Source organism: Hemiscyllium ocellatum, chromosome 14 (genome assembly GCF_020745735.1).
Source record: "Hemiscyllium ocellatum isolate sHemOce1 chromosome 14, sHemOce1.pat.X.cur, whole genome shotgun sequence".
In the NCBI taxonomy this organism is placed as follows: domain Eukaryota; kingdom Metazoa; phylum Chordata; class Chondrichthyes; order Orectolobiformes; family Hemiscylliidae; genus Hemiscyllium; species Hemiscyllium ocellatum.
In genome coordinates, this window is record NC_083414.1 from 67,977,337 (window position 1) to 68,003,566 (window position 26,230).

Here is a 26,230-nt window from a genome sequence, read left to right on the forward strand (position 1 = left end):
TAAAACTACTTTCTCCAAAATGGTACACTATAACCATTGTTCATGAAGCATTCTTCACCACAGTGTCTGAAACTGTGTCTGCTGCCTGTAAACATGATTTCAAACCTTCTTTGACTCACCAGTTCAAATCCCCCATCCAAACACGCAAGCCAATCCTAGCAGAAACTAGAAGAACATAACTCTTCACGGCAATCTGCAATCTTTAAATCAACCCTTTGTTAGCTCACACATAAAACAACAACATGTGAAGAAACCTGAGCCCCAAACACTGGATTGTGCTGGTGAAACCAGTTGGAACTGGCTTGACTCAGAGGAAAAAAGTGAAGTGACATAAGGTACAAATCCTTATTTGGTGGAAGAGTAATGAGGTAATGCTACCAGTACCCTTGGGCTGGAGCCTTTAACAAAAGGACACAGGCTTGGCAGATGAGCCAGAGTCAATGAAAGTAAGACACCATAGTTCAAGAAGATGGAGTAAAAAGAAAGAATTAGGGTGTGTAGCCAGCAAAAATATAGTAGATCAACATTCGCAGAAGTAGAGGACCCTAAGTTTCCTGATGAAGGGCTTATGCCCGAAACGTCAAATTTCCTTTTCCTTGGATGCTGCCTGACCTGCTGCGCTTTAACCAGCAACACATTTTCAGCTCTGATCTCCAGCATCTGCAGACCTCACTTTTTCCCTTAAGTTGGAAGAGTTGACAGTCAGGACACAAGGGATTGCCTGGCCAGTGTGAATTCCTATTCTTGGGTATTAGTCTTTATACTCTATGACTGTTCAGGGAACGTTAGAGAATGTGCGCATAGATTTTAGTCTTGTGTGCCTACTTTTAACTCTTTCTTAACTAAACAGTGTGAATTTTATGTTTGTTTTAACTAACCAATAAAGTTGCTTGTTTGTTGATCAGATAACTATTAATTTAACATGGGCAGTGTTTGTAGAGGAATAAGGCAGGTCTGTACATTTTCTGGGTCTGTACATTGTGAAGGAGCAAAAATAGCCTTTAGTAGAGTGATATGTACTTCTTGTGGGAGTTTAAAGAGAGTTTAAGGGTTACTGCAGATTATATCTGCCATAAATGTTGTTGGATGCGAATCTTATCAGATCGAGTGGATCGGTTGGAGTGACAGGCAGAAGCGATGAGGAATTGCAACAGCAACAGCATGTGATGGATGGCAGTTATAGGAAGGGGGGAAAGTCTCAGATACAGTCACATAGATGGGTTAACTCCAGAAAGGTAAAAGAGGTAGGCAACTAGTGCAGGAGTCTTTTGTGGCTACACACATTTCAAACAGGTATGCTATTTTGGAAAATGTAGGGGTGATGGATTCTTAGGGGAACGTAGCACGAACAGCCAAGTTTCTGGTATTGAGACTGGCTCTAATGCAACAAGGGGTGCATCGGGTTCCAAGAGATCAATTGTGTTAGGGGATTCTCTAGTCCGAGGTATAGACAGACGTTTTTGTGGCCAGCAGCGAAGAAGTAGAATGGTGTGTTGTTTCCCTGGTGCCAGGATCAAGAATGTACTCACAGGGGAGAGGGGCCAGCAAGATGTCATTGTTCGCATTGGAACTAACAACATAGGAAGGGAAAAAGTTGAGATTCTGAAGGGAGATTACAGAGAGTTAAGCAGGAATTTAAAAAGGAGATCCTAGAGAGTAGTAATATCTGGATCACTCCAATGCTACAAGCTAGTGAGGGCAGGAATAGGAGGATAGAACAGATGAATGGCTGATGAGCTGGTGTATAAGACCATAAGACTATAAGACATAGGAGTGGAAGTAAGGCCATTTGGCCCATCAAGTCCACTCCAACATTCAATCATGGCTGATGGGCATTTCAACTCCACTTACCCGCTTTCTCCCCATAGCCCTTAATTCCTTGTGACATCAAGAATTTATCAATCTCTGCCTTGAAGACATTTAGTGTCCCGGCCTCCACTGCACTCCGCGGCAATGAATTCCACAGGCCCACCACTGGCTGAAGAAATGTCTCCGCATTTCTGTTCTGAAATGACCCCCTCTAATTCTAAGGCTGTGTCCACGGGTCCTAGACTCCTGTCTAATGGAAACAATTTCCTAGCGTCCACCCTTTCCAAGCCATGTATTATCTTGTAAGTTTCTATTAAGTCTCCCCTTAATCTTCTAAACTCCAATGAATACAATCCCAGGATCCTCAGCCGTTCCTCGTATGTTAGGCCAACCATTCCAGGGATCATCTGTGTGAATCTCCGCTGGACATGTTCCAGTGCCAGTATGTCCTTCCTGAGGTGTGGGGACCAAAACTGGACACAGTACTCCAAATGGGGCCGAACCAGAGCTTTATAAAGTCTCAGTAGCACAACCGTGCTTTTATATTCCAACTCTCTTGAGATAAATGACAACATTGCATTCGCTTTCTTAATCACGGACTCAACCTGCATGTTTACCTTTAGAGAATCCTCGACTAGCACTCCCAAATCCCTTTGTACTTTGGCTTTATGAATTTTCTTACTGTTTAGAAAGTAGTCCGTGCTTGTATTCTTTTTTCCAAAGTGCAAGACCTCACATTTGCTCAAATTGAATTCCATCAGCCATTTCCTGGACCACTCTCCCAAACTGTCTAGATCCTTCTGCAGCCTCCCCACTTCCTCAATACTACCTGCCTGTCCACCTAACTTTGTATCATTGGCAAACTTCGCTGGAATGCCCCCAGTCCCTTTATCCAGAAAGGGACTTCATCCAGTATGGGAGAAGAATTCACATTTTTGGATCATTGGAATCTCATTTGGGGTAGAAGTGACCTGTACAAGAAGGACAGATTGCACCTAAATTGGAAGGGGACTAATATACTGGCAGAGAAATTTGCTAGAGCTGCTCGGGAGGATTTAAACTAGTAAGGTAGGGGGTGGGACCTAGGGAGATAGTGAGGAAAGAGGTCAATCTGAGACTGGTACAGATGAGAACAGAAGTGAGTCAAACAGTCAGGGCAGGCAGGGACAAGGTAGGACTAATAAATTAAACTGTATTTATTTCAATGCAAGGGGTCTAACAGGGAAGGCAGATGAACTCAGGGCATGGGACTGGGATATCATAGCAATTACAGAAACATGGCTCAGGGATGGGCAGGACTGGCAGCTTAATGTTCCAGGATACAAATGCCACAGGAAGGGTAGAGAGGGATGCAAGAGAGGAGGGGGAGTGGCATTTTTGATAAGGAGATCTCAGTTATCTGTAAGAATAATAGGGTGGTTATGGAGGGGATTTTAACTTTCCAAACATAGACTGGCACTACCATAGTGTTAAGGGTTTAGATGGAGAGGAATTTGTTAAGTGTGTACAGAAACATTTTCTGATTCAGTATGTGGATGTACCTACTAGAGAAGGTGCAAAACTTGACCTACTCTTGGAAAATAAGGCAGGGCAGGTGACTGAGGTGTCAGTGGGGGAGCACTTTGGGGCCAGCCACCATAATTCTATTAGATTTTAAATTGTGATGGAAGAGGATAGACCAGATCAAAAAGTTGAAGTTCTAAGTCGGAGGAAGGCCAATTTTGACGGTATTAGGCAAGAATTTTTGAAAGCTGATTGGGGGCAGTTGTTTGCAGGTAAAGGGATGGCTGGAAAATGGGAAGCCTTCAGAAATGAGATTACGAGGATCCAGAGAAAATATATCCCTGTTAGGGTGAAAGGAAAGGCTGGTAGGTATAGGGAATGCTGGATGACTAAAGAATTTGAGGGTTTCGTTAAGAAAAAGAAGGAAGCATATGTAATGTATAAACAGGATAGATTGAGTGAATCCATAGAAGAGTATAAAGGAAGTAGGAGTATACTTAAGAGGGAAATCAGGAGGGCAAAAAGGGGACATGAGATAGTTTTGGCAAATAGAATTAAGGAGAATCCAAAGCGTTTTTACAAATACATTAAGGACAAAAGGGTAACTAGGGAGAGAATAGGGCTCCTCAAAGATCAGCAAGGTGACCTGTGTGTGGAGCCACTGAAAATGGGGGAGATACTAAATTAGTATTTTGCATCAGTATTTACTGTGGAAAAGAATATGGAAGATATAGACTGTCTTTCCAGTCTACTTTTATATCTCAAACCCTCTATTCCCATCAACATTCTGCTAAATCTTGTTTGAACTCTCTCCAGATTAATAACATCCTTCCTATAACAGTGTGACCGGATCTGCACACAGCACTCCAGAAGAGGTCTCACCAACACCCTGTACAAACTCAACATAACATCCCAACTTCTATACTCAAAGTCTGATCAATGAAGATAAGCATACTATGTGCCTTCTTAACCTGTGACGCAAATTTCAAGAAATTATGTACCTGAACCCTGAGGCCTCTCTGTTCTACCCAGGGCCCTACCAATAATTTTATTAGTCCTGTCCTTGTTTAGATCATCAGAATGCAATACCTCACATTTATCTAAATTAAACTCCACCTGCCTCTTCTCAGCCCATTGACCCAAGTGACCAAAGTCTCTTTGTAATCTTATATTACTATTTTTGGTGTCATCTGCAAACCTTTTAACCAGATTTCCAATGTTTTCTATCATTCATACAAAAATGACAAATGAAAGTGGACCCAGTACTGAATCCTGTGGAACACCACTGGTCACAGGCGTCCAGTCTGAAAAGCAACACTCCACCAACACCCTTTGGCTCCTGCCATAAATCCAATTTTGTATGCACTTGGCAATTTAATGTGATCTAACTTTTATGATTAGTCCACCATGCGGAAACCGGTCAAAGGCTTCATTAAAGACCTAGTAAACAATGTTTACCGCTCTGCTCTCATCAATCTTTTTGGTTACTTCATTAAAAACCTCAATCAACTTTTTGAGACAGACTTCTCTCACAATAAACCATATTGACTATCCCTAATCAATCCTTACCTCTCCAAATGCATGTAAATCCTATCTTTTAGAATCACCCCCAACAACTTAACCACTACTGATTTCAGACCCACAGGTCTTTGTTTTTAGGCTTCTCATTACATCCCTTCTTAACAAAGGCACAACATTAGCCACCCTCCAGTCCTCCGGTACCTTTCCTGTGTTTATTGATAATACAAATAATTCTTGTAAGGCCCCTGCAAATTCCTCACTAACTTAATCACAATGTCCAGGGATACAGTTGATCAGGTCCTGGAGATTTATCTATCTTTATGCTTTCTAAACTTCCAGCACTTACTCTTCTGTAATGTGAACTGTTTTCAAAACATCACTATTTATTTTCCATAGCTCTCTAACCTCCATTTCTTTCTCCACAGTAAAAACTGACATGAAATATTCATTTAATATCTCTCTCATCTCCTGAGGTTCAACACAACGACCAGCTCATTGATTTTTAAGGGGTTCTACTCTCTCTCTAGGTGTTCTCTTGCTTTTCACATATTTGTTTTTTCTGGATTATCTTTAACCTTATTTGCCTCTTTTTCTATCCTTGCTGTAACATCTAAAACCCAGACCATTTAGCTGCCAATCCTATCATTCCCTCAGCCAAGTTTCTATAATAGCTACAATGCTCCAGTCCCATGATTCCATACATGCCCTGAATTCACCAGCCATACCTGTAAGACCCCATGCAGCTTAATTCTTCAGAGTTACGTCATTCTCTGACTTGGTCTTGCCTGTCTTTTTCTAATTAACTTGCCGTTTCCTGATTCAGAACAATCCTCACCTTAGGAACCCTACTACCTCCCACAAAAGGTTTATAGAGTTCTTGAAATAGAACTAGCAAATCTCCCTGCCAGGATACTGGTCCCTTTCTGGTTTCACTGAAATCCTTCCTTCTTGAACAGGTCTTTTCTGTCCCAGAACAGATCTCAATGATCGAAGAAACTGAATGCCTGTACATGCCAACACCACTTCAGCCATTTATTTATCTCCCCTATTCTTTTATTCCTTCCCTCATTGGCACAAAGTACTGGAAGCAAACCAGATATTATGACTTCTGTTGTTCTGTTTGTAACCTTCTACTTAACCTGTTGTATTCATTTTGCAAAGCCTTAACCTTTTCCCTAACTATACTGTTCCTACCAATGTGTACAACACATCCAGTTTTTCACTGTCCCCTTTGACAATATGCTTCAAACATTTTGAGATTTCCTAACACTGGCACCAGGATATCAACATGCTATAGAACTTATAGAAGCACAAGAACGGGCCCGTCTGTCCACAATGGAGAAAGTGAGAACTGTAGATGCTGGAGATCAGAGCTGAAAATGTGTTGCTGGAAAAGCACAGCAGGTCAGGCAGCATCCAAGGAGCAGGAGAATCAACGTTTCGGGCATGAGCCCTTCTTCAGGAATGAGGAGAGTGTGCCAAGCAGGCTAAGATAAAAGGTAGGGAGGAGGGACTTGGAGGAGGGGCGTTGGAAATGCGATAGGTGGAAGGAAGTTAAGGTGAGGGTGATAGGCCGGAGTAGGGGTGGGGGTGGAGAGGTCAGGAAGAAGATTGCAGGTTAGGAAGGTGCTGCTGAGTTCGATGAGCAGCAGGTCAGGCAGTATCCAAGGAACTCCACCTTCCTAACCTGCCTAGCCTTCCATCACTTTCCTAAAAGTTTCTGAAACGCCCCTATTGTATCTGCTTCCACCACCATCCCTGGCAGCGCGTTCTGCACATCTACCACTCTCGGTGTAATAAAACTTGCCCCGTACATCTCCATAAGACTATAAGACATAGGAGTGGAAGTAAGTCCACGCCGCCATTCAATCATGGCTGATGGACATTTCAACTCCACTTACCAGCATTCTCCCCATAGCCCTTAATTCCTCGTGACATCGAGAATCTATCAATCACTGCCTTGAAGACATTTAGCGTCCCGGCCTCCACTGCACTCTGCGGCAATGAATTCCACAGGCCCACCATACTCTGGTTGAAGAAATGTCTCCGCATTTCTGTTCTGAATTGACCCCCTCTAATTCTAAGGCTGTGTCCACGGGTCCTAGACTCCTGTCTAATGGAAACAATTTCCTAGCGTCCACCCTTTCCAAGCCATGTATTATCTTGTAAGTTTCTATTAAGTCTCCCCTTAATCTTCTAAACTCCAATGAATACAATCCCAGGATCCTCAGCCGTTCCTCGTATGTTAGGCCAACCATTCCAGGGATCATCTGTGTGAATCTCCGCTGGACATGTTCCAGTGCCAGTATGTCCTTCCTGAGGTGTGGGGACCAAAACTGGACACAGTACTCCAAATGGGGCCGAACCAGAGCTTTATAAAGTCTCAGTAGCACAACCGTGCTTTTATATTCCAACTCTCTTGAGATAAATGACAACATTGCATTCGCTTTCTTAATCACGGACTCAACCTGCATGTTTACCTTTAGAGAATCCTCGACTAGCACTCCCAAATCCCTTTGTACTTTGGCTTTATGAATTTTCTTACTGTTTAGAAAGTAGTCCGTGCTTGTATTCTTTTTTCCAAAGTGCAAGACCTCGCATTTGCTCAAATTGAATTCCATCAGCCATTTCCTGGACCACTCTCCCAAACTGTCTAGATCCTTCTGCAGCCTCCCCACTTCCTCAGTACTACCTGCCCGTCCACCTAACTTTGTATCATTGGCAAACTTCGCTAGAATGCCCCCAGTCCCTTCATCCAGATCATTAATATATAATGTGAACAGCTGCGGCCCCAACACTGAACCCTGCGGGACACCGCTCGTCACCGGCTGCCATTCCAAAAGAGAACCTTTTATCCCAACTCTCTGCCTTTTGTCAGACAGCAAATCCTCAATCCATACCGGTAGCTCACCTCGAACACCATGGGCCCTCACCTTGCTCAGCAGCCTCCTGTGTGGCACCTTATCAAAGGCCTTTTGGAAGTCTAGATAGACCACATCTCCTTTGAACATTCCCACTCTCACCTTAATCGTATGCCCCTAGTATTAGAAATTTCAGCTCATCATTTTATAGACTTCTATTAAGTTTCCCCTCAGCCTCCACCACTCCAGAGAAACCAACTTGAGTTTTTCTAACCTCTGTTTAAAGCTCATACCCTCTGATCTAGGCAGCATCCTGGTAAACCTCATCTGTACTCTCTCCAAAACCTCCACATCCTTCCTGTGGTGATGAGAATTGAATGTAGTATTTTAAGTGTAACCTAACCAAAGTCTTACAAAGCTACAACATCCTGAGTCAATTCCCTGCCTAATAAAGGCAAGCAAGCCACGCGCCTTCTTTACCACCTTATATACTTGTGTGGTCATTTTCAAGCTGTTCAGGGTCCTGCCATTAACCGCAAATTATCATTTCTATTTAATCTTCCAAAGTGCAGCATCTTACACTTACACAGATTAAATTCCATCTGCCATTTCTCCATCCATATCTACAACTGATCTATATCCTTCTGTGTCCTTTGACAATCTTCTACATTATCCACAACTCCACCAAACCTTGTATCATCTGCAAACTTACCAACACCCATTTTCATCCAAGTCAGTTATATACATCAGAAATAGCAGAGGTCCCAGTTCAGATCCCTGCAGAACACCACCAGTCACGGACTTCCAGCCTGATAAACAATCTTCCAGCACTACCCTCCTGCCTTCTATGGGCAAGCCAATTCTGAATCCATGTGGCTAAGTCACCATGGATCCCATACATCTTACATCCCATAGTATCATACATTCATGCTCACTGCTGCAAAATCTCTGGGCCCGAGACAAGAGAGTTTCCTATAATAATTATTCCTTTAAATTGTGATAAATCTGGTTTAATGTAAGATTCATTCTTATTGCCCATGATCTGATGATCACTTCTATTTTTCTCTGAAAGACTGGCTCCCTCAAAAGTACCCAAATGGAATATCTGTTTGAGAGAGGAATAGCTGCAGGAGATTTATCAACTACCTTCTCACCTTTCCTGACAGTGAACCATCTATCTGATTGATTCTGCCGTGTAATCACTTCGACAAATCTACTAACCATCACACTCAGTGTCGCTGATTTACCCTCAGTGACATTAGGCCTCAAAAGAAGCTCTCAATAGTATCTGACATATAAAAACAAATTAACTTTCCTTAACCACAGATTTAATATTAAGCAAGCAAAAAATGGAAAAAAATAAACATATAAATATTAAAAAGAAATCACTTAGCTGAACAAACAAAAAAATGACTCCTCCTCAAATAATCCAACATTCAGTTTTCAATCTTCAGATTAAAAAAAAACCTCTCTCCAGAGCCATCCACACGTAGGCCTCTCCACAAGCTCCGTATATAAACTAACCATTTCTTCTTCTCTACGTATCTTTTTACGTAATTTTTTTTGTCAGAAACTCAATACACGTAAACACAAAGTATGTTGGGAAAAATTCTTTTTTGCGATTCCTTTAAAAAAACACCCTCGCATTTGTTTTTTTGAAGCTTTTTTTAGATGAATATTTTTAGAAATATAAAAGATTAAAACCGAGGAAGAGAAAAACACAGATACTTGACGAACATGTGGAGGCCCTTGCCACACAAACTCAGTTTCAAAAAATACTCTACTGTTTTGCATTTTTTGGTAATTATTTAGACAACTGTTTTAAAATGATTCAAAATAAAAATCTTAGGATTTTGAAATATAAAAACCATAAGAATTTTACAAAAAAGCCTGCAACTCAGGAGTAGCTGCAATATCCACTGATCATAAATCTAACTATATGAACCAACTATAAACTATAGAAGTGCACCATCCTCACATACATCTAATGCAATGCGACACTGAGTGTGTGATATAGCATTAATCAGTGGAAATATAAGAGATTAAATAACATTTTTTATTTTAAATTCATGAAAGCTCCCTGCTGAAGTACTTATTTGAAACAAACACTCCAAGAATAAGATGCACCTCTTTCCACAAAAACTTATTGATTTGGACCAGTAACATACATTCTGTGTCTGACATTAGCATAGACTGGGGACTGTAACCAAGACCTATTGGGGTTCTATTACTGAGCACTACACCAGTTGGCATTTGCTCATTATTTTATTGGAGGAGTTATAACAAGAAATCTTTTAAAATTTTTGTTTTTCCTTCAAATTATTTGATTAATGACAAGGGCGCGCATTACATTATATTTATTATTTGTTTCAGAACAAATCTTCAGTTATTTGCATTAGAAAATGTATATACAGCACACTGTCTTCATTCTAGAATTGTGGATGAATGGGAATTCTGAGTCAATACTGGCAAAACAATGAACTAAGGAACCCTATGAAAAGGTGAGTTCATTGTCATAGTCGACCGGCTTAGTTAACAGAAAGGACAATTTATACTAAAAGTAGTTGCTGTTATCTGTGACACCTAATCATAATGAATTGTTTTAATGCAACTTCCCTTTTGTGCTTTTCAACCATGTACTGTTTCCTGTACTATTAGTCTTAATCTATCCCTTTGATTCCCAATAATGAATGATAGTGTACAGCCATATAGGGGGTCATAGAGTCATAGAGATGTACAGCATGGAAACAGACCCTTCAGTCCAACCCGTCCATGCCGACCAGATATCCCAACCCAATCTAGTCCCACCTGCCAGCACTCGGCCCATATCCCTCCAAACCCTTCCTATTCATATACCCATCCAAATGCCTCATTAATGTTGCAATTGTACCAGCCTCCACCACATTCTCTGGCAGCTCGTTCCATACACGTACTACCCTCTGTGTGAAAAAGTTGCCTCTTAGGTCTCTTTTATATCTTTCCCCTCTCCCTCTAAACCTATGCCCTCTAGTTCTGGACTCCCCGACCCCAGGAAAAAGACTTTGTCTATTTATCCTATCCATGCCCCTCATAATTTTGTAAATCTCTATAAGGTGACCCCTCAGCCTTCGACACTCCAGAGAAAACAGCCCCAACCTGTTCAGCCTCTCCCTGTAGCTCAGATCCTCCAACCCTGGCAACATCCTTGTAAGTCTTTTCTGAACCCTTTCAAGTTTCACAACAGGCACAGTGGCGCAGTGGCTAGCACTGTTGCCTCACAGCGCTAGAGATCTGGGTTCAATTCCTCCCCGTATCTGCGTGGGTTTCCTCCGGGTGCTCTGGTTTCCTCCCACAGTCCAAAAATGTGCGGGTTAGGTGAATTGTGCTAAATTGCCCATAGTGTTAGGTGAAGGGGTCTGGGTGGGTTGTGCTTTGGCGGGACGGTGTGGACTTGTTGAGCCGAAGGGCCTGCTTCCTCACTGTAAGTAATCTAATCTTTCCGATAGAAATGGGGAAAAGTGTTGTTTTTGCAGAAATAGAAAAAGCATAGAGAAAAGGGGTACAGCAAGAGAACTGTTAACTCTGCAGGTATTTAGAGAAGAGTATCTCTACTTTTCAGTGTATAATTGTGGTTAATTAAATACTTACTTTGGTGTGTAATTATTATAGCAAATAAGTTCTTCTTAAAAATTATGTTTTCAGCAAAAAGCTGAGATAACTGAAATGCTTGGGCTATACAAAATGATACAAGTTAATGGAATGTACCAGCAGAATTGATACAAAATGTTAAACCAGACCTTGATGTACTGTCGACAAAATAATGTGTGTGTCAGCACTTACAGAGAGGAAGGTTGCCACCTGGGGAAGGGGGAAGTAATAAGGGTGGAGCGCAGCTGGGCAGTGGTATGGCAGTAAGAGAGATTGGGTAATTAGGAGTCTGGAGAGATGACCTCATTCAGTTCAAAGGGTATAACTGGACACTAACCTGAGTTCTAATTTGCTCAATTGCTTCTGCATTTGATGCCCTTTCTTGCAAGATCATCGAATAAATTGTCGTTTCCAGTTTTGGTGGTCTCGTCTAAATTTTATTAAATTTATTTCTAACAGGAACGAGACCAGAATTGCACACAATATTCCAACAGTGGCCTAACCAATGTCCTGTACAGCTGCAACATGACCTCTCAACTGCTGTACTCAATACTCTGACCAATAAAGGAAAGCATACCAAACGCCTTCTTCACTATCCTATCTACCTGTGACTCCACTTTCAAGGAGCTATGAACCCGCACTCCAAGGTCTCTTTGTTCAGCAACACTCCCTAGGACCTTACCATTCAGTGTATAAGTCCTGCTAAGATTTGTTTTCCCAAAATGCAGCACCTTGCATTTATCTGAATTAAACGCCATCTGCCACTTCTCAGCCATTGGTCCATCTGGTCAAGATCCTGTTGTAATCTGAGGTAACCCTCTTCGCTGTCCACTACACCTCCAATTTTGGTGTCATCTGCAAACTTACCAACTGTACCTCTTATGCTCGCATCCAAATCATTTATGTAAATGACAAAAAGTAGAGGGCCCAGCACCGATCCTTGTGCACTCCATGGGTCACAGGCCTCCAGTCTGAAAAACAACCCTCCACCACCACCCTCTGTCTTCTACCTTTGAGCCAGTTCTGTATCCAAATAGCTGGTTCTCCCTGTATTCCGTGAGATCTAACCTTGCTAATCAGTCTCCCATGGGGAACCTTGTCGAATGCCTTACTGAAGTCCATATAGATCACATCTACTGCTCTGCCCTCATCAATCTTCTTTGTTATGTCTCCAAAAAACTCAATCAAGTTTGTGAGACATGATTTCCCATGCATAAAGCCATGTCGACTATCCCGAATCTGTCCTTGCCTTTCCAAATATATGTACATCCTGTCTCTCAGGATTCCCTCCAACAACTTGCCCACCACCGAGGTCAGGCTCACTGGTCTATAGTTCCCTGGCTTGTCTTTACCGCCCTTCTTAAACAGTGGCATCACGTTTGCCAACCTCCAGTCTTCCGGCACCTCACTTGTGACTATCGACGATACAAATATCTCAGCAAGAGGCCCAGCAATCACTTCTCTAGCTTTTCACAGAGTTCTTGGGTACACCTGATCAGGTCCTGGGGATTTATCCACCTTTAACCATTTCAAGACATCCAGCACTTCCTCCTCTGTAATCTGGACATTTTGCATGATGTCACCATCTATTTCCTTACAGTCTATATCTTCCATATCCTTTTACACAGTAAATACTGATGCAAAATATTCATTTAGTATAGAACATAGAACATAGAAAAATACAGCGCATCGATGTTGCGCCGATACAAGCCCACCTAACCTACACTAGCCAACTTTCCTCCATATACCTATCCAATGCCCATTTAAATGCCCATAAAGAGGGAGAGTCCACCACTGTTACTGGCAGGGCATTCCATGAACTCACGACTCGTTGAGTAAAGAATCTACCCCTAACATCTGTCCTATACCTACCACCCCTTAATTTAAAGCTATGCCCCCTCGTAATATCTGACTCCATATGTGGAAAAAGGTTCTCATGGTCAACCCTATCTAAACCCCGAATCATCTTGGACACCTCTATCAAGTCACCCCTAAACCTTTTTTTCTCCAATGAAAACAGCCCCAAGTGCCTCAGCCTTTCCTCATACGATCTTCCTACCATACCAGGCAACATCCTGGTAAACCTCCTCTGCACCCGTTCCAGTGCCTCCACATCCTTCCGATAGGATGGCGACCAAAATTAGATTAGACTTACAGTGTGGAAACAGGCCCTTCGGCCCAACAAGTCCACACCGACCCGCCGAAGCGCAACCCACCCATACCCCTACATTTACCCCTTACCTAACACTACGGGCAATTTAGCATGGCCAATTCACCTGACCCGCACATCTTTGGACTGTGGGAGGAAACCGGAGCACCCGGAGGAAACCCACGCAGACCCGGGGAGAACGTGCAAACTCCACACAGTCAGTCGCCTGAGTCGGGAATTGAACCCGGGTCTCAGGCGCTGTGAGGCAGCAGTGCTAACCACTGTGCCACCGTGCCGCCCACCACACAAACTGCACACAATACTCCAGATGCGGCCGCACCAGAGTCTTATACAACTGCAACATGATCTCAGGACTCCGGAACTCAATTCCACTACCAATAAAAGCCAGTACACCATAGGCCTTCTTCACAGCACTATTTACCTGGGTGGCAACTTTCAGAGATCTGTGTACATGGACACCAAGATCCCTCTGCTCATCCACACTACCAAGTATCCGACCATTAGCCCAGTACTCCATCTTCTTGTTACTCTTACCAAAGTGAATCACTTCACACTTAGCTACATTGAACTCCATTTGCCACCTTTCTGCCCAGCTCTGCAGCTTATCTATATCCCGCTGTAACCTGCTACATCCTTCCTCACTGTCAGCAACTCCACCGACTTTCGTATCATCCACAAACTTGCTCACCCAACCTTCTAGCCCCTCCTCCAGGTCATTTATAAAAATGACAAACAGCAATGGTCCCAAAACAGATCCTTGCGGAACACCGCTGGTAACTGCACTCCAAGATGAACCTTTACCTTCAACTACTACCCTCTGTCTTCTTCCAGCCAGCCAATTCCTAATCCAAACCTCCAACTCCCCCTCAATGCCATACCTCCGTATTTTTTGCAGTAGCCTACCATGGGGAACCTTATCAAACACCTTACTAAAATCCATATACACCACATCAACCGCTTTACCCTCGTCCACCTCCTTAGTCACCTTCTCAAAGAATTCAATAAGGTTTGTGAGGCACGACCGGCCCTTCACAAAACCATGCTGACTATCCTTGATCACATTATTCCTATCCAGATGTTCATAAATCCTATCCCTTACAATTCTCTCTAAGACTTTGCCCACAACAGAGGTAAGACTCACCGGCCTATAGTTACTAGGGTTATCCCTACTCCCCTTTTTGAACAAGGGAATCACAATTGCTATCCTCCAGTCTTCTGGCACTATTCCTGGAGACAACGAGGACATAAAAATCAAGGCCAATGGCTCTGCAATCTCCTCCCTTGCTTCCCAGAGAATCCTAGGACTTATCTATTTTCACCCTTTCCAGAATTTCTAACACCTCTTCCCTAAATATCTCAAAGCCATCCATTCTAATTAATTGTGACTCAATATTCACATCAGCAACAATGTCCTGTTCCTGAGTGAATACTGATGAAAAGTATTCATTCAGTGTCTCCCCAATTTCTTCAGCCTCCACACGCAACTTCCCACTACTATCCTTGACGGGACCTATTCCTACCCTAGTCATCCTTTTATTCTTGACATACCTATAGAAAGCCTTTGGGTTTTCCCTAATCCTATTAACCAAGGACTTTTCATGTCCCCTCCTTGCTGCTCTTAGCTCTCTCTTTAGATCCTTCCTGGCTAACTTAGAACATAGAAGGATACAGCGCAGTACAGGCCCTTCGGCCCTCGATGTTGCGCCGACCGAATCCTACCTAACCTATACTAGCCCAATAACTTCCAAATGCCTATCCAATGCCCGCTTAAATGACCATAAAGAAGGAGAGTTCACCACTGATACGGGCAGGGCATTCCATGAACTCACAACCCGCTGTGTGAAGAATCTACCCCTAACATCGGTCCTATACCTACCACCCCTTAATTTAAAGCTATGTCCCCTAGTAACACCTGACTCCATTAGCAGTAAAAGGTTCTTAGTATCTACCCTATCTAAACCCCTAATCATCTTATACACTTCTATCAGATCTCCCCTAAACCTTCTCTTCTCCAATGAGAACAGCCCCAAGTGCCTCAGCCTTTCCTCATAAGATTTTCCTACCATTCCAGGCAACATCCTGGTAAACCTCCTCTGCACTCGTTCTAAAGCTTCCACATCCTTCCTATAGTATGGCGACCAAAACTGCACACAATACTCCAGATGAGGCCGCACCAGAGTCTTATACAACTGCAACATGACCTCAGGACTCCGGAACTCAATTCCTCTGCCAATAAAGCCCAGTACACCATATGCCTTCCTCACAGCACTATTTACCTGGGTGGCAACTTTCAGAGATCTGTGTACATGGACACCAAGATCCCTCTGCTCATCCACACTACCAAGTAGCCTACCATTAGCCCAGTAATCCATCATCTTGTTATTCCTACCAAAGTGAACGACTTCGCACTTAGCTACATTGAATTCCATTTGCCACATTTCCGCCCAGCTCTGCAACTTATCTATATCCCGCTGTAACCTACCACTTCCTTCCTCACTATCCACAACTCCACCGACTTTTGTGTCATCCGCAAACTTGCTTACCCAGCTTTCAAGTCCTTCCTCTAGATCATTTATAAAGATAACAAAAAGCAATGGTCCCAAAACAGATCCTTGTGGTACACCGCTAGTAACTGCGCTCCAAGATGAACATAATCCATCAACTTATAACTCTCAATCGCCCCAACTGAATGTTCATGCCTCATCTTTACATAGGCCGCCCTCTTCCCTTTAACAAGGGATTCCAATTCCTTATTAAACCACGGCTCCCTCACACGACTCTTTCCTCCCTGCCTGACAGGTACATACTTATCAAGGACACTCCGTAGTTGTTCCTTGAACAAGCTCCACATAGCGATTGCACCCTTCCCTTGAAGCCTACTTTTCCAAGCCACGCATCCTAAGTCATGCCTCACCGCATCATAATTTCCCTGCCCCCAGCTATAACTCTTGCCCTGTAGTGCACACTTATCCCTCTCCATCACTAGAGTAAAAGTCACCGAATTGTGGTCACTGTCCCCAAAGTGCTCACCTACCTCCAATTCTAACACCTGGCCTGGTTCGTTACCCAGAACCAAATCCAGTATGGCCTCACCTCTTGTTGGCCTGTCTACATATTGTGTCAGGAAACCCTCCTGCACACATTGGACAAACACCGACCCATCTAACGTACTCGAGCTATAGCTTTCCCAGTCAATATCTGGAAAGTTAAAACACCCATAACAATCACCCTATTACTTTCACTCTTCTCCTGAATCATCCTCGCAATCCTTTCTTCTACATTTCTAGCACTATTAGGAGGCCTGTAGAAAACTCCTAACAGGGTGACCTCACCTTTCCTATTTCTAAGCTCAGCCCAAACTACCTCAGATGGCGAGTCTTCATCCATCGTCCTTTCCACTGCTGTAATACTTTGACAAGCAATGCCACACCTCCCCCTCTTTTACCCCCACCTCTGACCCTACTGAAACATTTAAACCCTGGAACCTGCAACAACCAATCTTGTCCCTGTTCTACCCATGTCTCCGTAATAGCCACAACATCGAACTCCCAAGTACCAACCCACGCTGCAAGTTCACCTACCTTATTTTGTATACTTCTCACATTGAAGTATACACACTTCAAGCCATCTCCCCCATTTTCTGTGGCTCCACACAAAGGCCGCCTTGCTGATCTTTGAGGGGCCCTATTCTCTCCCTAGTTACCCCTTTGTCCTTAATATATTTGTAAAAACCCTTTGGATTCTCCTTAATTGTATTTGCCAAAGCTATCTCATGTCCCCATTTTGCCCTCCTGATTTCCCTCTTAAGTATACTCCTATTTTCTTTATACTCTTCCGAGGATTCACTCGATCTATCCTGTCTATACCTGACATATGCTTCCTTCTTTTTCTTAACCAAACCCTCAATTTCTTTAGTCATCCAGCATTTCCTATACCTACCAGCCTTCCCTTTCACCCTGACAGGAATATACTTTCTCTAGATTCTTGTTATCTCATTTCTGAAGGATCTGTAATATATTATTTAGATTCCCCTCATATATTTGTCACAGATTTTATACCAAGTCAAATAATGACAGCATACCCAGATTCTGCCACATGCTGAAGAGTTCATAGGCCATCATCACTCTCATATCACCATACCTGCCAGGAAGAGAATATGAATGAATGCACATCAACGCAAAGATAGACTTTACACAGTAAATATGCAACAAAATATGGCTGATTCCATCTCTTAGTGCTTGGCCCCATCATCAGGAAAAAAAGAAAGTCGGTAATTTTTTGCATTATTATTGATTCTCATTTTGCTTCATTTAAATCAGAGTGAGAACTTCACTTACAGTGGCTTTCCTTCAAGCTCCTGCATGATTATGGATCAACCTTGTTTTCCTCCTATTTTTTATTTGAGACATCATCCGAAAGTACAAATGTTATTTTTCATTTTGAGGGTATTCAGCTCCATCTCATTGCTTTCTCAACACATCCACTGTAGTTAAATTATCAGATTGCTTTCTGATATCCATATTGGATAAATAAAAAATATCTTATAACTAAATATTGGGAATATTTAAAATCACCACCTTCAGTCCACACTACAACTCCTGCTCCCTAGCCATGGAATTCTCTGTCTCCCTGGCAACAAACTATGGCTGAACCTGCCTGTCTACAACATTGGTGCCATATCTAACATCAATATGTGCTTCCAACCACATATCGATGACATTTGTAAGATTGCTCATTTTCACCTTTAATAATACACCCCAATTCTGCCACGGCCTCAGCTCATCTGCTACTAAATCTCTCATCCATGCCTTAGTTACCTCTAAAGTTGAAGAGACCGACTCACTCCTGCTTAACCTCTCAATGACTATCAACCTGTGTGCTCACTGATCTACAGTACACTGTCTCTTGGTTAAGTTTTATCTTGATTTTGAAATTCTCACTCTTATTTTAAAATCCCCTCCCTATCCATTAATCGTCTTTCCAACCCTTTGAGAGATCAGTACTCAGCTAATTTTGGCCTCTTGCACAATCCTGATGTTAATTGTTCCACTACTGGGAGCCATACCTTCAGCTACGCAGCTCCTGGAATTTCCTTCTAAACCACCTCATCTCTTTATTTCTTTCTCCCCTTCATTTAGGACATAAATATTACCTCTTTTTCCAGCCTTCAAGTCCTCTTCCCTATTATAAGTTTAGATGACCTAGTGTCAAATTCTCCTTTATAATGTTTTTGTGAAGTACCTTGGAAAATTTATTTTTGTTGATCTAGCTATTATTTTTTACTGTACATTTCATATCTAGCTTATACAATGCGGGCTTCCTTCTACTCAAAACTTTAATTCTTGGCTCAGGCTGTTCATCGAGTCCAGTAATGTTTTCCTGGAAGATGCCAACATTGACTGTACTCACCTGTCCAAGATCTTCTTCCTTTTGGCAGGTGTGGCATGCTCCAGTTGAAGACTTGGCTGATTTATAAACAGTACAGCCAAACTAAAGTACGAATTCCACACCTATAGAAATGGATCACAGTGACAGCTATCCAACAAGAACAATAAGTTGCAGTTATCTAAGTACAACAATATCAGAATGTTGTACTAATTCAATAGCAATAAGGTAAACATCTCCATCACAAAGCCATCTCTCTGATCATTCTGTCAAACTCTGACAGATACCATCTTTCACAGACTCTCTTAGAAACATATTGCAGATTTTACTCTATAAGGTTTTCTTTGAATTTAGAACAATTACAGAGTTGGTTTTGAACAGCCAAACAATGAATATTATTATTGTATTGCCAAATTGACTACCTTTGAGAACGACTTATTGGATCAAAGCAGGCGTGCAGAGTTTATAAATCCACTTAAACACATGTAGATTTACTTCCTTAAATGAGGTGTCAAATAGGTTAGATTTTTAAATCAAGACAAAGTCTCACTCCAACTGAATGGAATTTAACTTTATTTGTTAAAGTAACATAGTAGATAGAGAAAGACAAGGAGCAATTTCTGCGGACAGGCAGTGCAATATTATGCTCAATTGAGAATGATAAAAAGAATATAAGTGGGATTCATCAAAAACAAGGATGGCTGGGATAAAGAGGACATTTTCAAGATGGCAACCTGTAATTAGTGGAGCGCCACAACTATTTACAATATATCCGAATGACTTGGATGAATAAAGTGAATGTATAATAGCCAAATTTGCAGATGACAAAAAAAGGGAAAGACAATGAGTATAGGAGCTGGGAAGTCATGTTGTGTCAGTGCAAAATATTGGCTCGGCCACTTTTGGAATATTGTGTTCAATTCTGGTCTCCCTCCAGTGGATGTTGTGAAACTTGAAATGGCTCAGAACAGATTTACAAGTATGTTGCTAAGACTGGACAGTTTGAGTTATAGGGAGAGGCTGGGCCTTTTTTTTCACTGGAGTGTTGAAGGTTGAGGGGCAAACTTATAGAAGCTTATAAAATCAAGAGGGGCATAGGGAAAGTGAATCGTAAAGTTCTCTTTCCTTGAGTGGCAAAGTTTAAACTAGGGGCATAAGGTGAGAGGAGAAAGATTTAAAAGGGATCTGTGGAGCAACATCTTCTCACAGAGAGTGGTTCTTATGTGCTCCATGAGTTGCCAAAGGAAATGGCAGATGTATATACAGTTACAACATTACAAAACATTTGAAGAAATACATGAACAGAAAAGTTTTAAGAGGGATATGGGCCATACACAGACCGATAGTTTAGTTTGGGAAATTTGGTTCGTATGGATGAGTTGAATCGAAGGATCTACTTCCATGCTGTATGACTGTATAAGTGATGCAGTGGGAAAGACTATATCGACTGCAAATGATGTTAGTGATTGAGGCATATAGGCAAAGGTGTCAGACTTTATGGAAGAAGTCTTAACCGGCCTTTACTAAATTTGAAAAGATTAAGCGAATTAATTTTGATAGGAGAATGAGAACACTAGAAGGTGAAACTATATACAAAACTCTTGGAGAGGTTATTCCCTCAGAGGAATTTAAAAACTCACTATTTTTTGTATTAAGAACTCATGTTGAGGACCAAAGGGCTGCTACTGCTAGACAGGTAATGATAATGGCTGATGATTACAAAGTTAAACTCTTTTTAAAATCATTCTCATAAATTCAAAAACTATACAAAATAAGCGTGAAAGGAAGGCAAGGTAAGGCATGGATTGCTGGGAATATCTCACAGTGGTTTCCTCAGATCAGAAAGGAAAGTGCTAAAGGTGGAGATGAGAATCAGAAGCCAAGGTGTTTCCACTGCAAGTGGAACACATTCATTTACAATGTTAGAAGTTGAAAGGGAAACTCATATTAGAACTTGTACCTTTGCCTATAACTAGGATACCGGAGGCAAACACTGTAGTGAGTGCAGAAGAAATACATAAGGTAGATGAGAGACATGAGAAGATTTGCTGTAAAGGAAAGCTAATCCCTTTATCTTCAAAGGTAGAATCCATGCCCATAACAATTCTGAGAGATACAGAGACTACTCAAACTCTCTTGTTGGAGAAGGATTCAGTTTTCCCTCCAGAGAATTCATTGAAAGCCAAAGTGTTGGTAAATGGGATAGAAGGAGAATATATTACAGCTCCATTGTACAAGGTGCAATTAGAGTGTAGGTTGGTCTCTGGACCAATGGTAGTCAAGGTAGCTGCAAAATTATCTATGATTGGAGTTAGCTTACTTCTGGGGAATCATCAGGCATGAATAAAAGTCATAGCTTTGCCTATAAGAACAGAGAGTCTAATTGAGGCTAAAGAAACTGTATGGTTGCAGGAATAGATCCTGAGTATTTTTCTATTATGTGTGGTGACCAGGGCAATTGCCAAACAAAGTCCATCATTAAAGGGTGCAGTCATACCACAAGCAGATATTCGATAGCTGATATTCTATTTAAGAAGGATGATAGCTCAAAGGAAGTGTTTGACATGTGTTCATTAATTGAGGCTCAGGAAGAGGTCCAGAGTTAAGTAAGTTACTAAAGACAGTTCACACTAAATCTGAGGCTGAAAGGTTAACCAGAGTGTTACCACATAAGAAATGGAGTTTTGATAAAGTGGAGACATCCTCTCAGGTTTGTAGAGAAAGAATAGTTGGCTACTCATAATATAGTGGGACTGCCCAGATATCCTAAGGAGATATTGCGAATAGCACATGAAGTTCCTATGGCAAGACAAATAGGAACATGTAGGAGCAAACAACAAGTATGTGACATGGCCAGGACTTCATAAAGATGAAGCGTAGTTCTGTAAAAGTTATCATACATATCAGGTAGTAAAAAAAGCTCAACATCAAAATGTACTTTTGATATCGATATCAGATTCTGAAGAACCATTTAGTCAAGCATTAGTAGGTTATGTAGGCCCATTACCAAAATCAAAAGCAGGACGTCAGTACATCCTAATAGTTATGGACATGACAACTTGATATCCAGAGGCTATCCCTTTAAGAACTATAGCTAGGGTAGTGATGGAAGAATTAACACTTTATACTGGTTTAGATCACCACTTGATGTATAGTCAGAGCAAGGTTTTAATTTCATGTCTGAATTTTTCCAGGAAATCAGTAGCAGTTTGGGTATAAAATAATTGAAGTCAGCTGCACATCATTAGCAAACACAAGGAATTTTAGAGAGGTACCATCAAACTCTAAACATCAAGATTATGGCAAATTGTCCGAAATGCTCACAGAATTGGGGATTCTCAAATAATCTACTGGATTTCGCCTGTCTGAATTAAAAACAAAAAACAAAGAACCTTACAGCATAGCATCAGGCCCTTCAGCCCTCCAAGCCTGCGCTGATTCAGATCCTGGATCTAAAGTTGTCGCCTAGTTTTTAAGGATCTGAATCCCTTTGCTCCCTGACAATTCATGTATCTGCCTAGATACATCTTAAATGACACTATCGTTCCCAGCCCTACCACCTCCACTGGTAATGCATTCCAGGCACCCACCAATTTCTGCGTGAGGAACATTCCACATATATCTTCCCTAAACCTTTCCCCTCTCACTTTGAACCATGACCTCTTGTAATTGAGTCCTCCACTCTGGGAAAAATGTTTCTTGCTATCCACTCTGTCTATGTCTCTCTTTATTATGCCTCAATCAGTCTCCCCGAACCTCTTTCTTTCCAATGAAAATAATCCTAATCGATACAACCTCTTCTCAGAGCTAACACCCTCCATACCAGGCAACATTCTGGTGAACATCCTCTGCACCCTCTCCAAAGCATCCACACCCTTTTGGCACTGTGGCAACCAGAACTGTATGCAGTATTCCAAATGTGGCCAAACCAAAGTCTTATACAACTGTAACATGACTTGCCAACCCTTGTGTCAAATACCCCATCCGATGAAGGAAAGCATGCTGTATGCTTTCTTGACCACTCTACTGACCTGCATTGCCATCTTCAGGGAACAATGGACCTGAACACCTGGATCCCTCAGTACATCAATTTTCCACAGGACTTTTCCATTTACTGTATAGTTTGCTTTTGAATTGCATCTTCCAAAATGTATCACCTCGCATTTGTCCGGATTGACCTCCATCTGCCATTTCTCTGCCCAACTCTCCAATCTATCTAGGTTCTGCTGCATTCTCTGACACCCTCCTTCATTATCTGCTAGTTCACCAATCTTAGTATCATCTGCAAACTTGCTAATGAGGCAACCAATACCTTCCTCCGAATCATTGATGTATATCACAAACAACAGTGATCCCAGCACGGATCCCTGTGGGACAGCATTGGTCACAGGTCTCTATTTTGAGAAGCTCCCTTCCACTACTACTCTCCGTCTCCTGTTATCCAACCAGTTGTCTATCCACCTAGCAAGAATACCCTGGACCCCATGGGACTTCACCTTCTTCATCAGCCTACCATGGGGAACCTTATCAAACGCCTTACTGAAGTCCATGTATATGACATCTCCAACTCCTCCTCCATCAATCAACTTTATCACCTCTTCAAAAAATTTTATTAGGTTTGTTAAACATAACCTTCCCTGCACAAAACCATGCTGCCTATCACTGATGAGCCTATTTTCTTCCAAATGGGTATATGTCCTAACCCTCAGTATCTTCTCCAGTAGTTTCCCTACCACTGACGTTAGCCTCACAGGTCTGTGATTACCTGGATTATCCCTGCTATCGTTCTTAAACAAGGGGACAATATTAGCAATTCTACAGTCCTCTAGGACCTCTCTCATGTTCAAGATTGCTTCAAAGATATCTGTTAAAGCCCCAACTATTTCCTCTCTCACTTCCCTTAGTAACTTGGGATAGATTCCCATCTGGACCTGGGGACTTGTCCTCCTTAATGCCTTTTAGAATACACAACACTTCCTCCCTTCTTATGCTGACTTGACCTAGAGTAATTAAAGATCTATGCTCAACATCCGCCATGTTCCTCTCCTTGGTGAATACCGATGCAAACAATTAGATTACTTACAGTGTGGAAACAGGCCCTTCGGCCCAACAAGTCCACACCGACCCGCCGAAGCGCAACCCACCCATACCCCTACCCCTACATATACCCCTTACCTAACACTACGGGCAATTTAGCATGGCCAATTCACCTGACCCGCACATCTTTGGACTGTGGGAGGAAACCGGAGCACCCGGAGGAAACCCACGCAGACACAGGGAGAACGTGCAAACTCCACACAGTCAGTCGCCTGAGGCGGGAATCGAACCCAGGTCCCTGGCGCTGTGAGGCAGCAGTGCTAACCACTGTGCCACCGTGCCGCCCCTGATTCATTAAGAATTTCACCCACTTTCTCTGACTCCACGCATACCTTCCCTCCTTTGTCTTTGAATGGGCCAACCCTTTCCCTAGTTACCCTCTTACTCCTTAAAAATGAATAAAAAGCTTTGGGGTTTTCTTAAACCCTGCTCACTAAGGATCTCTCATGACACCTTTTCGCTCTTTTAATTCCTTGTTTCAGATTGGTCTTACAGTCCCAATGTTCTTTCTAAGATACGTCTGTCTTCAGTCACCTAGACCTTATGTACGCATCCTTTTTCCTCTTTGCTAGTCTCACAATTTTACCTGTCATCCATGGTTCCCTAATCTTGCCATTTCTATCCCTCATTTTCACAGGAACATATCTCTCCTGAACTCTAATCAACCTCTCTTTAAAAGTCTCCCACATATCTGCACCCAACCATTACGGATCCTCAATCCACCCCACCATCTCTTTACGCCTTGTATTCCTGGGAGTTTGAGCTCTGTTGGAAGTTGGAATTCTGAGATCAGGGTTTAAATCCCATGCTGACAGAACATTATATCATGGAGGTGGCATTATGTAAACCTTAATTGATATTCACATACTTGTATTTTCAACATTATAATCACTACAAAATAATGGGTAGGAACCTTAGTTAAAATTTTTCCTCCTTTGCCAAGGCTATCCTAGATAATCCACATCGAAACATTGCATTAAAGTTGGATCTGAACTGAGTGAGTCCCTGTTATACAAGGAGACAGTTATTTTAAGTCCAAAGAAAGCTGCAGGTGAACAAAACACACAGATGGGTTCACATGAAATGTGGTGGCCATTTAAGACAATTTTATTTTGTTATTTTGTAAAAATTAAGAAACCAACTCACCTTGAAATCGAAATCTGCTTCTGTGAAGTTCTTGTGTAATGCAGGAGACAGATATTGAACTGTTGTAACAATTATGCTGCAAAATAAATACACAAAGGTAAATCTAAGGCTAGTCAGAAGTCAGAATTTGAAATCACAGATGATGTCCATTAATCTCCTTATTCAAAAACAACTTTTCATTTCATAAATTTTCAAATATATATGCCAATGTGTTTTTATTGATTTCATAGCTTCTGTCTCAATCCTCATTCATAGTATTGTTTTTCTTCGCTCTAGATTATTGATAAGCCTGACATTACATCAGTGTTGGGAAAAACAAAATCTTGGAATTAAACTGAGATAGATCAATAGAAAATAGTTTTGATTAAAGCACCCACCTGAAATAATAACTTGCCTTTTTCTTTCAGATTACAACTAAACGTGTAGATACATTACAATTGACCCCCATGTTTTGGGTTAGGAAAGGAAGCTAAGGTCCTCCACCTCCTGTTTCCTAACCAGTTATCGGTGTGCATGTAAATCTGTGAAGGCATGTTTGTTCATGCTCAAATGTACATATGGGGTCAATACGGGATTGCATTCTGAGGACTGCATAATTGAATAGCCTGCCAAAATTTAGTGCCTATGCTTGCACATGAAGAATGGCCACTTAGGTAAATACCACACAGAGCAATCTATAGGAGAGGTGGCGGATCGGAGGATAGAGGAAGCCAAACTCAAAATCTATAATTTGTTTTACTAAAGAGGTATAGTGGGATATTTGTGACCAGACATATTTTAAGTTCCTTGACAACATGTACTTACTTGAGTCACTTCAGTCAACTTACTTGCTGGTTAGAAGTCTCATTACCATCCAGTCACGTGGGTAGACACTCAGCTTCATTAAATTACGGAACACACAAAATATTTTTAACAAGAAATCCTAAAAGAGAAAGAAAGACATGAAATAACTTGTTGAGTTAGCACTATTTTGTTTAACTTTTTGTTAAATTAGTTCTCTATTTTGTAGTAGTTTTGATATGATCAATGTGATGAGGATTCAGTGAACAGCAAACCAAATAGCCTGATGTTACCTCAAGCATGGTACCTGCACATTATTAAATAAGTGCTG

At 41.8% G+C, this 26,230-nt stretch overlaps 1 protein-coding gene across 1 annotated transcript in view; it reads right to left on the reverse strand.

Annotated features, from left to right (window-relative positions):
- dock3 (dedicator of cytokinesis 3) overlaps positions 1–26,230 on the reverse strand; it is a 721,249-nt gene that overhangs the window by 170,302 nt on the left and 524,717 nt on the right. Inside the window, exons 28-31 of the mRNA XM_060835046.1 lie at positions 25,947–26,041; positions 25,120–25,195; positions 18,901–19,001; positions 17,573–17,631 (exon numbers count right to left, since the gene is read on the reverse strand). Of these exons, the coding sequence (XP_060691029.1) occupies positions 17,573–17,631; positions 18,901–19,001; positions 25,120–25,195; positions 25,947–26,041 (331 nt within the window). The remainder of the gene's footprint in view (positions 1–17,572; positions 17,632–18,900; positions 19,002–25,119; positions 25,196–25,946; positions 26,042–26,230) is intronic.